Raw genomic sequence first — 16143 nt, forward strand, 5'->3', positions numbered from 1 at the left:
TGCCCTCCTAACAGGAGGACTAATTTCTTTTCTGCAGTGGCTTTTCCAGGCTTTTGAAGCTAGGTCACAGATGGTAGCATTGATTATAATTGTCTTGTACTAGCTCTAATTAGAATTCAGGATCTATGAGCAATATAACATGAGCCTGATTTTCTAAGATAGTATCCTAAACTATGAAGGGTTATATCCTTTCTCTATTTTATCCTATCTGATGTAACTATGAGGACATTTAGCTATATAGATAGACATTTATATAACCCCAATAAACTCGTGAGCTCAGTTATGTCCTGTAGCAATGAATTCTGCAGTTTAATTTGGATTGTATAAAGAAGAATTTCCTTGTATCAGTTTAAAATGTATTGTCTTTCAGTTTCATTGAATGTCCCTTTGTTCTTGTGTTATGAGAGAGTACGTAGGAACACCCATTCTAACTTCTCTATACCCTTCATTATTTTGTATGCCTCTGTCATGTCCACACTTCCCAATGTGAGCTCTGGGAGGCATTGTGCCTGAAGTCTGCAGAAGAATCATAACTTCCCCTTCATCACTTTGTTGCAGGGCGCAAAATGTACCCCCCAGAACTGTACTGAGCAGTACCCAAAGTGGGTGGAGCTGTGTTGGGTCACTCCCCTGAAATACTGCTGACCTCCTCTGAGGAAGTTTGTGCTGTTTGTGATGTTGGCCTTGCCACAGTCCTTAGGTTCAGGGGAATCCAAGGACTGCAATTGTGCCTCACTCTTGTGAATATTACATGGGTGGGAGCTGACTCTTTGTTCCCTCTTTCCCTCCTTATTTTAATGCCTTGGTCACAATTACATTACAGAGGTAAGTGGCTATGAATAGTAGGTGAAATCCTGGTTCTGTTGACATCAATGGCTCAACTTCCATTGACTTCAGTGGAGTGAGGATTTTACTCACTATGTCTAAAATGAAATGAAACACACTTAGTACCAACAGGGACTAGAACTCACAACATCCTAGATTGAGGTTTGGCTTGCCCTGCCCTAGCTGTGGGGAATATTTAGTGTGAAACAGGGTAGTTCCAGAAAAGGCTTTCCTATCAGATTTCCTGATAGCTGCAAGATCTGATATAAGCTATGTACCATCTTTACTCTCCCACAAAAAATGCTTTTTGCACTTTCCTGGCCTCAGGGACATAATTTCTGATAGAGGGTGGTGACACTGTCAGATATCGCTTCCCCTCACTTTTCCTCATGCCCTGATATGGAGGGAGCAATTTCTGATGGATATGGCTGAATCCTACCACCATATGCCTTTTAGGCCTTCTTTATTCCTTGTAGATAACAAAAAGGGTGCAAAATCATTTTGTTTCCTCTGTATGTCACCTTTAAAAATTCAAGGAGCATTGACTCCCCGGATTAGGCTGAAGGAAAGCAAATATGAAGGACCAAATATGTTTGCTAAAATTGTAATCACACCTCTACCACTGTTTAGTGTAATAATAGCAATACAAGAAACACAGGTGGGTAATGTAATGTAACAGGGTCTGATTAATGTTCTTGTTGGATGATGACATCCATCATGGTTTTTCTCTTCAACAAAACATATTTTCCTTGAGAGTCATTATGTAATCATGTGATTGTTAAAACATCCATTTATTCATCAAGCATAAATTAACTTTCTTGAAGTGTGGACTTTTTACGTGTACATATATATTTATGCCTGCATAAGGAACAGACTGTTTAGTTTAGCTAAAACATGCTGGGCATGGGATATACATTCAAGGACTGGGTCCTAAATGTTTTGGGCTAACCTTAGCAAATTGGCCATTCTTGACTGAGGGCTATAAACACATGTAAAGATGGGACACACACAGAGAGATGGTTTTTGATTATGGAGGGGTTTTATGTGCTTTATGCCAGATTCTGCCCTGCAGTTTGTCCCTTACCAGGATTACATTTTCTAAACCATGTATTATTTTAAACATCTAAATCATGTCTGAAAGCATTTGCAAGTGTGTGTGGGAGTGGGAGGGGGCGGGCCGGCTGAAGGGGGAGAGAGACAGTCAGTGCATCAGCTCTCTAGCAGGCAGCTGCTTTGGGTTTTCCCCGCAGAGGTTACCTAGGCATTGGGCTAGATTGGGGCTTTAACGCCAGAGTCCTGTGTAGGGAGTGGCAGAGGTGCAGCACAAACCCCCACAATCCGATCCCACTCCCCCCTTTCTATTTCTGTCCTGGCTCTCTTTCCCCCCTTAGTTCTGCATCTCTGCCCCCCGCCCCTGGCTGTGCCCCTCCCCTGCCCGCCCCTGTTTTCCCTCCCCGGTGCAGCCAGGGCGCAGGTACCGATGCCATGCGAGGGCAGTGGCTGTCACGGAGCATGCTCCGAGCACCGGCGCACGCTCAGTAGCAGCCGGGGAGTCCGGTCCGCTGGGGAGCCGGTTCTGAGTCCGTTCAGCCCCTGGGAGCGATGGCGCCAGAGGAGGATGGCGCGGCAGCGGGCACCGTGCTCCTGGCTGAGTGCAAGGCAGAGGCTAAATTAATACTGTACCACTGGACCCACTCGTTCTGCTCCCAAAAGGTGAGTGCCTGGTTGCTTTCGGGGGTGCCAGGGATCAGCACCTGGACAGATCCCGCGGGCCTTGCTGCCCCCTCTGGGGCGTGGCGGCAGCAGCAGCTCAATGGGCTTCTTGCCTTGCAGGTCCCGATCTGAGTGCTTAGGCGTGGGCAGAGGGATGTAGCGCTGTTGCCTAGATCTGGATAGGGAGGAGGAAGAGATGGTGAGGGGCAAGGCCACAAAGCTTTCTTTTTAGGCCCTGAAAGGCTTGCAAGGCTTTCCAGGGAACTGTGATCATTTCGAAATGCAGAATCCCTAAATCTAGCACAGGAGGCAGTGGAGAGGAGTGCTGTATGAGGAAGGGTGACTAGGGGCTTTAAAACAATATAACACTCCTTGAATTGTTAAAATGTAACAGATAATTTTGAATGGCACTTCTGGATTCTGCAGATATAACAAGACGACATGAGCATATCCATCTATTTTGTGTTCTAATGCAGAAGAGGTTTTGATACTTTTTAGGAAAGGGCTGTTTCTCGTCTTTATTGCAAATAGTTCCATTGCCAAAGCAAACAATTATGGTATTGTAAAATATGGATTATTCTTGTAATAGAAAAGCTTTCACACCAAGTACATACACAAGAGAAGCACCAAAAAGAGGGCAGGTATTTCAAAATGTGGCCACCCTTTTTAAGTTTATTCAAAGGAAAGAGCTCTCCAGCCAGCAAATTTTTAGCCAAGCTTTTTGAATATGAACCTGATCTTAATAAGTAATGTCCAGTGTAGTATGTTAATATTTTATTGTAACTTTGCCTTAATAAAAAGTTCCAAAAAAGTATGCTTCAGTTCCAGTTATGTGTACAGAACATATTCGAGATTATATGGGAAAGGAATTTAGACATCACCAAAACTATAGCACCAGGTTTTAAGATATTTAAAAAAAAATCATTTTGTGTTGTTAATTCACTTAAATTTTATCAACTGTTTCTAGGAATACCTGTCAGTCAAATAGCAGTCAACTATTTTATGCTAATGATAAATGTGTTGAAAGAAGAGTTTTAGGCAATTACAATTATTCTTTAAAAAGAAGAACAGGAGGACTTGTGGCACCTTAGAGACTAACAAATTTATTAGAGCATAAGCTTTCGTGGACTACAGCCCACTTCTTCGGATGCATATAGAATGGAAAATATATTGAGGAGATATATATACACACATACAGAGAGCATAAACAGGTGGGAGTTGTCTTACCACCTCTGAGAGGCCAATTAATTAAGAGAAAAAAAAAAACTTTTGAAGTGATAATCAAGCTAGCCTAGTACAGACAGACAGTTAGATAATGATATCCATCTGCTTGCATTTGGAAAGGAAGATGATGTCTGTCTGTATCTGTACGAGTTTTTTCATGAGGTTGATGGATTTCCACTCCATACGGCTAAATGCAGTGCCTTGCATAATGAAAGGTTTCAGAGTAGCAGCCGTGTTAGTCTGTATCCGCAAAAAGAAGAACAGGAGGACTTAGGCTAGCTTGATTATCACTTCAAAAGTTTTTTTTCTCTTAATTAATTGGCCTCTCAGAGGTGGTAAGACAACTCCCACCTGTTTATGCTCTCTGTATGTGTGTATATATATCTCCTCAATATATTTTCCATTCTATATGCATCCGAAGAAGTGGGCTGTAGTCCACGAAAGCTTATGCTCTAATAAATTTGTTAGTCTCTAAGGTGCCACAAGTCCTCCTGTTCTTCTTTTTGCGGATACAGACTAACACGGCTGCTACTCTGAAACCTTTCATTATGCAAGGCACTGCATTTAGCCGTATGGAGTGGAAATCCATCAACCTCATGAAAAAACTCGTACAGATACAGACAGACATCATCTTCCTTTCCAAATGCAAGCAGATGGATATCATTATCTAACTGTCTGTCTGTACTAGGCTAGCTTGATTATCACTTCAAAAGTTTTTTTTTCTCTTAATTAATTGGCCTCTCAGAGGTGGTAAGACAACTCCCACCTGTTTATGCTCTCTGTATGTGTGTATATATATCTCCTCAATATATTTTCCATTCTATATGCATCCGAAGAAGTGGGCTGTAGTCCACGAAAGCTTATGCTCTAATAAATTTGTTAGTCTCTAAGGTGCCACAAGTCCTCCTGTTCTTCTTTTTGCGGATACAGACTAACACGGCTGCTACTCTGAAACCTACAATTATTCTTTGTTGTTGTTGTTATTTATTTATTTGTATTACAGTAGCACCTATGGACTCCAACTGAGATTAGGACTCAGTTGTATTAGGAACTGTACATAGTTTCTACCTAAAGAGAACACAATTTAAATAGACAAAGGATGTGAGAGGAGACAGAGAGGTGAAGAGATTTGCCAAGGTCACACAGCAGATCAGTGGCACAGCTGGGAATAGACCCCAATACTCCTGACTCCCACTGAAACACATTGCCCCACTAATTGAACAGTCTCAGTTTATCCATGGTAAATAGCTTAATCAAGTAATTCTTGCAATATTTTTCAGGTGCGCTTAGTAATTGCTGAAAAAGCACTGAAGTGTGAAGAACACGATGTAAGTTTACCCCTGAGTGAACACAATGAACCTTGGTTTATGCGTTTAAACTCATCTGGAGAAGTGCCTGTCCTTATCCATGGGGAAAATATTATTTGTGAGGCCACACAGATTATTGATTATCTTGAAGAGACATTCGTGGATGGTAATGAAAATTTTTTGAGTTTATGTGATTTTTAATATAGTACTTACGTGTCTCTGTATAGAATTTTGTTCAGATCCGTAAAAGGTTTCCCATTCCCCAAGCAAACTGATTGCATTGAAAATACTTTAACATCTATTTGGCAAGATAACTGATATTCTGATCACTTATCCTGCTAGCCCTCAGAGGTCAGGAATATGATAACACTTTGCTGTACTAATTGTGTAGCAAGGACTAATATAAAAGAATAGTTTCATGGGAGGTTGCAAAACATTTGTCATTTTTGGAAAGAACCTCTCACACAAAAATGGTGCAGTTTCCTGGATAATTCCAGAATAATATTTTTTTTAAAATTATGCCCTGTAAGGGAGAAAGAATAGTGACTCTGTGTGTGTGTGTGTGTGTGTGTGTGCACGTGCATACACGCATAAATGGAATAAGGAGACAAAAGTGGGAAGAGTACATCTACGGTAATAAGAAAGGAATAGTGGCATACCTTGAAATTTCACAACACTTGTCATTACTAGGAAATAGGCAGGATCAATTTTTAAAGAAAACGATTTCTTTTGCCTGTGCACAGAAACTGTATTTCTTGGGGTGAGGAGAAGAAGCAACCTTTTGTATTGGTGCTCTCTAGTTAGGGCTCTGATACACTATGTCCCTAACTGGCAAATGTAGTTTCAAGGATAAAATGATTCTGCAATGGACTTTAGAGATTCCCATAGCAGTAAGAACATGTCACTGTGAGCAGTTCAACACCTGCTGAACTAATTGCTAGCTGCTTGCTTTTTGGTCAGATAATGATTGTCTGGAGGAAATAGAGAGCTGGGTAAAGCTGAGGGTGGCTAACAATCTATGGATACAGATATAAATGAACTGTTAATGCTGCTGTAAAATGGAACTCTTTAAAAACAAATTAAAAAAATTAAAGTATCATTTTATAATAGATTTTTTAAATCACTGCAATACTTTCTTTTGAATGGGCCATAGAGATGTCTATTGTACCTCAATACATAGTGACGTTGCTTGAAATGTAAAAAAATGGATTCTGCTGAAACTGCTTGAATATAATATGCTATGGAGCAGATTCTCTGATCTGCTAAGGTCTCTTTAATCACATGGTTAAGTACATTGCTGAAGAGGGATGGGATTACGTGCTGAAAACTAAGCATGCACTTAAGTGCTTTGTTGAACTGGGCTCATATAGGGGGAGGGGGGAAATCACCTAATAGTGAGGATTTCACTTGATAACCATGTCATCAGTGCTACACAGGGACAACTGAAGTACCATTAATAACACTACTTTTATCATATTTATCATTTATCATAATATCATTACATATATTATATAGCTCTTCTGATTTATTTTTTAAAATCTCCTAAATAAATATATTTCAGAGAAGACACCAAGATTAATGCCAGAAGAAGGAAGCATGTATTACCCAAGGGTGCAACACTATAGAGAGCTCTTGGACTCCTTGCCTATGGATGCCTACACACATGGCTGCATTTTACACCCAGAATTAACAGTGGATTCCATGATTCCAGCTTATGCGACAACTAGAATTCGCAGTATGTAGTGAATATAAACCCAAAGATGTTGCCATTTAACAGATCTTTCTTACTTGGTTCTAAATATGTTTTATATTTAAAGATCCCTGAGACCTGAATAAGAATATAGTTTAAAAATTTGCTTACCACATAAACAACTCACACTCATACATTGTTGATGGCAAATATGTTTGATAAACGGATGCCCTACAGTTAGGCACTTCAATAACTGGGAGCAGCTGGGTGCTCAGCAGTTCTGAAAATCAGCTCACTTAATAAAGTAACATGATATGGATTTATTGCCCTAGTTTTAGGCACTCATTTTTGAAAATATTGGCCCTTTAAAATGAACAGTCAAATTTTCAAAAGTATGTAAGTTGCTTCTGAGGACTGAGGCTTCTAAGTAATGTAGGCACTTCTGAAAATTTTATTCAGTAACTCAAAACCAGGGATTTAGGAAACTTCAGTTCCATTCTCCCAATGTTGAGCATTCAGTCATAATGACAGGAAATACTGCTGGCTATAATAGTTTTGTGGGCTGAAAGAGGAGTACATTCATCAAGGTCTTTGTTTTAGAATGAATATGTCCTTTGCTATATTAGGCTGGTAACAACCCTCCCCCCCAAATTGCACTTTCTTTCTAGTCTGAATTTGTTCAGCTTCAACCGCCAGCCCATAAAATCTCTGAATCATAGCTACTATCTCTTGTGATCAGAGCCCCGTTGGACATCAGTAGAGCTATGAGCATACCACTGAGGGCAGAATCTAGCCCTATATGTGTCATTTTAATTTTAAAAGATATTTTGCTTAAAATTTTGAAAGATTTGAAAATGTGGGAAAAGGAAATGTCCTTTTTGGAGTATCTGTGGAATTAATTCTGCTAACAACAGGAAAGGACAGCAGTGCTATTTGTGCTTATTATGCACAGACAGTAATGGCATTTGCAAAATTTTAATTTTTTTATCTTGCAGTTTTAGGTTATAAAACAATATACATATTTTCCTGTAGTCTGCACTAGTAGTGCCTGCACCAAACCATTGCAGTGAAGAAAATATATTCTTTGTAAATGTAGAAATGTACAATGGCAGCAGAACATCTATTAAAATAATGGACCTGATTCTCCTCTCTCTGACAGTAGTGTAATGAAGAGTAGCCTTACAAAGAGAGGAGTTTCACCGATATAAAACTTGTGTGAGAGGAGAATCTGGCCCCATTTTTTGTAGGAGAAATACCTTTATATTCGCACCCAGGGGCAAAAAAGGATAAGCAGCCTGGGTTCATCTGACAAATTAAATTAATTTTAAAGATCAGTTTGTCCCAAAATCCTGGATCTGCACAACCCCACATTTTGGGAATCTTCAAATTCTTCAGGATATGGGATGAAATTCTGGCCCCATTGAAGTCAATGGCAAACTTTTATTGTCTTTAGTGAGGCCTGAATTTCATCCATCGATTTTTCCAATTAGACCAATTTCTGACTCCTAATATGTAGATTGTAAGGGTAGAGGGAACCATGGTGGTCATTTAGTCTGACTTCTGCATAACACAGGCTATAGGACTTCCTTGACTTAAATTCTGCTTCAAATCCAATACTGTTGGTTGGACTAGAGCAGTGGTTCCCAAACTTGTTCCACCGCTTGTGCAGGGAAAGCCCCTGGCGGGCTGGGCCACTTTGTTTACCTGCTGCGTCTGCAGGTTCGGCCGATCGTGGCTCCCAGTGGCTGCGGTTCGCTGCTCCAGGCCAATGGGAGCTGCTGGAAGCGGCGGCCAATACGTCCACCACTTACTCATTAATTTTTGTGGATGAAAACATGAATATAATGGGTGATTTTATATAATTCCTGTTTCTGTTTTATTAGGCCAGATAGGTAACACAGAATCTGAACTAAAGAAGCTTGCCAAAGAAAATCCAGACCTCCAAGATGCTTATATAGCAAAACAGAAGCGTCTTAAAGTGAGTAAATTAATGGTATCCCACTGCTAAACCAATTGAACGGTAATATTGGAATTCTCCCATAATGATGCTAAAATTCTATTTCACCTGTCATTACCAGTGTGCTCATTCAGGGAGACAGCCCTGCAAAATTTTGAGCACTTTGTCTCCCATCCAGCAGAACACTTCAATACATGCTTAATTTAAAACACCTTGATGTCCCACTGACTTCAAAGTTAAGCCTGTACGTGAGTGTTTTGCTGGACTGAAGTGAGAGCACTCACCCCCTTGCAGGATTAAGCACTCACAGGGTATCTCCATGTTGTAAAGAATTTTTTTCTGTTATTTGAGTTGTCACTAATATGCGAATTGCCAATAGCTTCCACTTGACTTTTAACTGTGATGGGAAAATGTGCACATTTTATGAATATGCACTGTAATCCCAAAATGAATCTTCCTCCGAAAACCCTAACCATAATATATATGTATGATTGTTTAAAACTATATCCTATGTGTATTTGCAGTCTAAGCTGCTGGACCATGATAATATAAAGTACCTGAAGAAAATACTTGATGAATTGGAAAAAGTTTTGGACCAGGTTGAGACTGAGTTACAAAGGAGAAATGAAGAAACACCAGGTAAGAGATTATTCCTGTTTAATTTTATTGACAGTTATGTTTGACACAACTGATTCATCCAGATAGAAACATTTGCTGTATATGATATTTTTTGATGTATCAGTTTTAATTGATAGCTATCTAACTTCACTGAGCCTATCAAATATGGCTTTCAATACTAATTTAGTCTAATGCAATCTACTGTCATTAGGAGCATATATGAACACTTTTAAGTGTGATTTGAGACCTTGATCACACACATTTTCAGCATGATGTGTAGAGAATTAGCCACAACATTCCATACCACTTTAAAAAAAAAACATTTCTTAAATTGCCTGAGGTCCCAATTCAACATAACAAGTTCATGACTAACTTAAACATGTCAGTAGTCCTCATGTGCTTAAAGTTAGGCACATGCTTAAATACCATGCTGAATTTAAACTGTAGTGATGGAGATAGGTACACAACTGGCAGTCCTGAAGATTAAAACACTGCAGAGCAGTGCAGTGCAATTTCCCTCATACTTTCCTGCCACTATGTCCTAACCTTAGCCGATCCTTTATAAAGGAAGCTCATTCTCTATAGTCATCCAGAGTCTGATCCAGCTCCCACAGAAATCAATGGGAGCCTCTTCTCTGACTTCACTGGGAGCTGGATCCTTCACCCTTCTCCTGAGACTACCAATAAGGATGCCAGTTGGTATTAACTGTGTTATGTAAGTGAACTCCTACTTACTGAGAACAGAACTCAGACAACTAACTCACTTCACATAGCAAACCAGATGTCAGATGGTAACATCAATACAATCCCTATCAATACAGGGTGGATTAAAACCAATGAATGATACAGTAGTGAATAAATCTTTTGGTCTAATTCTGTACTGCCACAATGCCAATGGAGTTACACCAGCAAAGAATTTCACCCCATTACCAAACCCTTGAGCATTCATCTATACCATCTGGAATTTCTTCCAGATATTCTAGAGTTTCTTGCATTTGTAAACAATAATCAAGCCTAGAACTTTCTGGACTCCTTGTTGAAGAGTTACCCAAATTGGTTAAAAAACTGAATTTAGAAATCTTAATTTCATTCTAGTGCTGAGTGGATTTAACCAACATTTAAACATTTTTATAACTGTTTCTCATGGTTTTTCTTTCTTGAGATTCACTTCCAGTTTCCTCTTTTCCAAACTCCCCCCCACAACACACATCATGAATAGCAGCTCTAGTGGTCAGATGATAACATTTCAGTGAACAAATGAGATGTACCAGCACTACTTCGTGAGGTACTTCATTTTCTCATAGAGATCTTCCAAACAGTGTCCTGGTATGACATCACTTAGTTTGAGATTTGACAAGAGTATACCGGGGAAGGGAGGCGGCGTTTGGCTGAATGTCAGACTTCTGACTAATCAGATGCTTTTCTGAACTTCATCTAAGGTATCCAAACCTCTTAAGTCTACAGATAGAGCAGAAAAATCTCATGATAGCAGGCTTTCTTATGAGATGTCTAGTTCTTGCTTTGGTTAGGCCATAGATACCACACAAACCGGTTTTCTCAATTCTCACAGTTCTTTCATTTTCACGCGCTCTTCCTCACATCCTCGCTCCAGCTGGGATTGGAAGGGGTCATTCGAAAATTGAATTAGAAAGCTGGTTCTAAGTATTTTCCAGCCCAGCCAGAAGCAGGTAAAACCACAACACACGTGGGAAAGTGTGTTCTCATGAGACATTTATAGAGTCGCCTTTACTGAAGTAATTAGTTCATTTCCATTTCACAATGTATGTTACTTTCAGTAAGATAAGAATAAGCTCAAATGTTTGGGTGCCCATCTGAACCAAACCTCCAAACAGTTTGGGTTTCACTTCTCACTATTAGTCAGAATCCTAAACAAAAATAAAGATTAACATGGAGAATTATAAAGCCCATTTTCAATATACAGTAAAAGCTTTGTTATCTGGCATGTTGGGGGAATGGAGGGTGCCACCCAGTCAAAAATTCCAGTTAACTAAGAATTATACTTACCAATGGGAGTTGTGGAGCCAGCACTCAGGGCGAGGCGGGGGCAGCACGCAGAGCTGCCTGGCCGCACCTCCGCCTAGGAGTAGCAGTGACATGTCGCCACTTGCAGGGAGCCACTTGAGGTGAGCACCACCTGGATCTGGACACCTGGCAACCCTATCAGAAATGCTGGTTTCTAGAGCTTTCCAGTTGGTAAAGTGCCAGATAACACAGCTTTTACTGTATTGTTTTTCTTTCTTTTTCTTCTTTTAATCCCTTTCATGTTTTTGATCTCCTTTTTTACATGTTTAGTCTATCTCTCTGACTTTCCAGCTATAGATTCATAGATTTTAAGGCCAGAAGGGACCATTGGATCATCTAGTCAGACTTCCTGCATAACACAAGCCATAGAATTTCATGCAGTTACCCTATATGGAGCCCAGCAACTTGTGTTTAAATAAAGCATACAGGCATCCAGTTTTGATCTGAAGATTTCAAGAGACAGAGAATCACCACTTCCCTTGGTAGTTCCAATAGTTAATCATCCTCACTGTTTAAAAAAAAAGTGCCTTATTTCTAATTTGAATTTGTCTGTCTTTAACTTCTAGTCACTGGTTCTTGTTATTCCTTTTACTACTAGATTAAAGAGCCCTGTAGTACTGGGTATTTTCTCCCAGTGAATGTACTTATATACCACAATGAAGTCACCTCTCAATCTGTCCCTGACCTTCTATTCCTTCCTTTTACTACTCCAATCTCTCCCTCCCTCCTAGTCTTTTTCCTCACACAAGACTTCTGCTCACATAGTTAGCTGCTTAGATCTTCCCCTTTATTCTCCTTTTGTAAGGATTAACTTCCATATCTCTCTTCCGCTGCACAGAACTGATTCCCTCCCTGCACAGGTCTCTCTCCCCAGCCTTCTAGATATAACCACAGATCTCCCTGGCTCAGAGATCATATACTTATTTTGATTTGAAAAATACAGCAGAGAGCACTGTATTTCCACTTGAGTGTTTCCACTTGAGATCTAAGTAGAACGTAACTTGCTGACTGGGCCATAGGAGGGCAATTAGGGGACTTGTAGTTAAATTGGCAATCCGGAAAGAATTACAGTCTCATCTTAAAAGTTCTGGGTAGGCCATGGGTCAATGCAGAGCTCCTCTAATGGCCAGATCAACAGGTTAATTTCCTTTTGCTTGGAAAATTTTCATCAGATGTAAGCAGCTCCTATTTGAGTTTTTTAAAATAGAATGACACAAACAAGATGACACTCTCAGGCCTTTACTAGGGGAATCTGTAGCCCTTGCTAGAGTTCAGAAAAGATGAAAGCTGAGCTCCCTTGCTTCCCTTCCCCTCTATTGAATTAATTTAGTCTTGAGAAAATTTAATTGGGAGCAAAAACTGGGTCTTAAAGCACAAAACTGAAGTGTGGATCTTACTGGGCAACTGGGAGGTGGACTTTGCAGTACTGTATAGACTATGGAAGGGGTTGGAGAAGGAAGTTAGCTGTTAAAATTAGATTTTTAACTTTCAAAGTACTACTGCTGTTTATGAATCTGTTTATGTACTAGCAGTAAACATATACGTAATAGACCAGGCAACCTTACACATATCCTTGTACTTTGTTAGCTCCTAATTCTTTGTGTGTTTATTTCTGATTAGAAGATGGACAGCAGCCTTGGCTGTGTGGCGAATTCTTTAGTTTGGCAGATGTATCGCTTGCTGTTACATTACATCGCCTGAAGTTTCTGGGGTTTGCAAGAAGAAACTGGGGAAATGGAAAACGACCCAACTTGGAAGCCTATTATGAACGTGTCTTGAAGAGAAAAACATTTAACAAAGTTTTAGGACATGTCAACAACATCTTAATCTCAGCAGTTCTGCCAACTGCGTTCCGGGTGGCCAAGAAAAGGGCACCAAGAGTTCTTGGCACAACCATGTTGGTTGGCTTGCTAGCAGGAATGGGTTATTTTGCTTTCACTTGTCTTCGAAAGAGATTTGTCAATATGATATTATCAATTAGAACAAGACAACCTTATTTTTAGACTCTAATTTGCCTGATTGTGGGTGGGGGACACCTCTAATCCCCAGGAAAATCTCCAAGATAAACCTATATGAAAGATTCATGGAGCAGAACATTGTCACAGAATAATAGTCTCCTACAATTGCATACATGTATTGGAAAAGCTGAGATACTTGTGGATAATAAACTTTGAGGGGACAATAAAGAAAATAAAATTGGTTCTTTTCAAATGAGGAGCTGTAGATCCTGTGGCAATGCTTTGTTAGAAGAATCATTGTTTCTGTCTCTTTTACCAAATGACTGATGTAATTTTAGAACTTTTATTCAATAGGTATTCATGCAGCAATGCAACAGGTGCTCACTGTGGGTGAAATTCTTCAGTGTGCAGAAGACCAGCACAAGTCCTAGGCTCCATTTGAGCCCTGAAAACAGGATTTAAGTGGGACTTAAGTGGCCCACAGGCCTTGTGTCTGACCTTTGCATGGGAGAGAATTTCACCGAGATCAACTGCCACAGGTTTTCATATAGAGGTTCGAATAGTAGCATGAGTTTCATTTATTTGTGGAGATACCTGAAGTGTGTGTGTGAAAATCAGCTAATTTGGGAAGACATAGGAGGAGATTTTTCAAAGGGAAAACTAGCAGGTAGTCTCTCAAATCCCATTGAGATTCAGGCACCTAATTTGGCCTGTGTGCACTCAAATAACCAATTTGCCTACATACCTTGGATATTTTGGCCTACTAATTAGGTGGGTATAATTGTACGTAAGTGATTGCATGTGTCTCTGTGTGAAAATATTGCCCATAAGTGCCACAGCCTATCGGAAAATATCTTATCCATTAAAAATAGCTTTTTATATGAGTAAGATTTTCTGACAATAGCTTCATTTTTGTTTATTTTTATTAGTGGAAAAGAGTCATCCATCTGTCAAGTTTGATTGGCTAACATAAAGATACAAAGTGGGTAATTCTCCAGCATGGTCTACTTATTTACCGAGAGATTACAACTTGGTGAAAATGAGTGAATATTGTTTGTTTGTACAACCTGGGAATAGGAAATTTGTATTGCAGTTTCTTTCATAAAGTTACAGTTCGGATTTGAAGAAACAGTGTAAATAACACAGATGCTTTAATGCAATCCACCAGTCGATGGCTACTGATGGATGTATTGTTCAACCTGAATCCAACTCATCATTCCAGTGGCAGTTGTGCACCTATCTGAGGCCAGATTTTGTTCGTGTGTCAGTCAGTGGCCTGACAGGAAGCACAAACTACCAAAAGTCTGACCTAGCAAGATTTCTAGCTCATTTATGAAGACCCAGAATGTTTCTAGCATTTTGGATTTATATCTGAATCAAAACATGTCTGAAGTTTTTGAAGTTTGTCTATCAGTAACTAGTAGACAAAATGTTACTGAAATGGGCCTGTAAAATCTGTAGTAATGGGCCTGAATCAAACTCCTATATCCCAAATGCCCACAAACTTTAGTTGTTCGCTATCGTCTATCTCTAGTAATGTCTAATGGTCATTTGAAATGAGCAGATATGGATTTTACCTGGATAATTTTGGTGTCAAGCAGATGTTGAAAGGGATAATTTGTTTGTTGAACATTGCTGGTTATAATTTAACAGAGTGTTAAATATTTAACAAAAGATGGCCCAAATCTTACTGCTCCTTTTCATTAGTAAGAAATATTCATACATAAGAAACAGTGCTTTTTGTTTGTTTGTCTGTCTGTTGATGGTAATTACTTTTAATGACCCAATTGTTTTGGACATCTTGATAAATTGACTGTGCTCTGTTTACAAAAACTTAATATCTCTAGAGTAAATTTAATCCACTAACACCGTTAATGTTTTCAGAGTAGCAGCCGTGTTAGTGTGTATCTGCAAAAAGAACAGGAGTACTTGTATTCATTAGAGCAAGGCACTGAATTTAGCTGTATGGAGTGGAAATCCATCAACTTCAAAAGATGCTCTAATAAATTTGTTAGCCTCTAAAGTGCCACAAGTACTCCTGTTCTTTTTGCGTTGATGTTATGTTAGCTTTAATTGACTCTTGCTTTGTTGTTTGTATATTGCAGCACATCTATATTTACTTTGTATCTGGAAGATTCCACAAAATAATATGCCTCATTGGATGCTTCAGTAGCATATTATATTTCTGAGGAGTTTGAAAGTGTAACATTAAAATATCTGTTCAAGTCATTCTAAAATTAACATGATTTAAATATGGACTATGCAGAATGAATTTCACCTTCTTTCCCTGCTTTTTAAATCCATAAAGTTGTCTTCCTAGAGAAATGTTTTCTGTTAGCACAAGTGTCCAGCCCACACTACCAATTTATATGTATATCTATGATGAAGACTAATGATTGGTCAGGCTATGTAGTTTCACTCCCTGTTATCCTTGATCTTTTGTGCACTTGAGATTACACACATTCATTGCCTGCCAACAGCAACATGTGCTGCTGGGAAGACCTGAAATGACCACCAGATGTCAGTGCTCTGCTAGGGCTGCACTTTGGTAATCCAGTTGGATTGTCGTTGAAACTCTCACAAATTAAACATTTCTGCTCTCGGTCTGAGACAAAGGGAGTATCCTCCTCAGGGTAGCTAGTGTGGTTAAAAATGGTGTGACACAATTTATTTGCCATGCAATTTCAAACTGTTCTCGAACCTGGAATATTTATTGAATGACATGGTTTCTATAGTAAATATGTAGGGGCCTATATAACTTGGGATTGTCTACCAGAGGGCAGAGTTAAAACAACACTTAACATTAAC

The 16143-nt window shown here is 39.4% G+C and overlaps 1 protein-coding gene across 3 annotated transcripts in view; it reads left to right on the forward strand.

The window, feature by feature from the left end:
• GDAP1 (ganglioside induced differentiation associated protein 1) overlaps positions 1-15912 on the forward strand; it is a 61463-nt gene extending 45551 nt beyond the window's left edge. Inside the window, exons 1-6 of one of the 3 annotated variants that reach the window (XM_005306768.5) lie at positions 2114-2538; positions 5043-5235; positions 6631-6804; positions 8643-8737; positions 9241-9355; positions 12998-15912. In XM_005306768.5, coding sequence (XP_005306825.1) covers positions 2428-2538; positions 5043-5235; positions 6631-6804; positions 8643-8737; positions 9241-9355; positions 12998-13380 — 1071 coding nt within the window. In that variant the 5' untranslated portion in view covers positions 2114-2427 and the 3' untranslated portion in view covers positions 13381-15912. Of the gene's footprint in view, positions 1-2113; positions 2539-5042; positions 5236-6630; positions 6805-8642; positions 8738-9240; positions 9356-12997 lie in introns of those variants that run through there. The other 2 variants (XM_042844838.2, XM_065585742.1) reach the window with 2 other exon arrangements.
• The last annotated feature ends 231 nt before the right edge of the window (positions 15913-16143 follow it).

Source organism: Chrysemys picta, chromosome 2 (genome assembly GCF_011386835.1).
Source record: "Chrysemys picta bellii isolate R12L10 chromosome 2, ASM1138683v2, whole genome shotgun sequence".
In the NCBI taxonomy this organism is placed as follows: domain Eukaryota; kingdom Metazoa; phylum Chordata; order Testudines; family Emydidae; genus Chrysemys; species Chrysemys picta.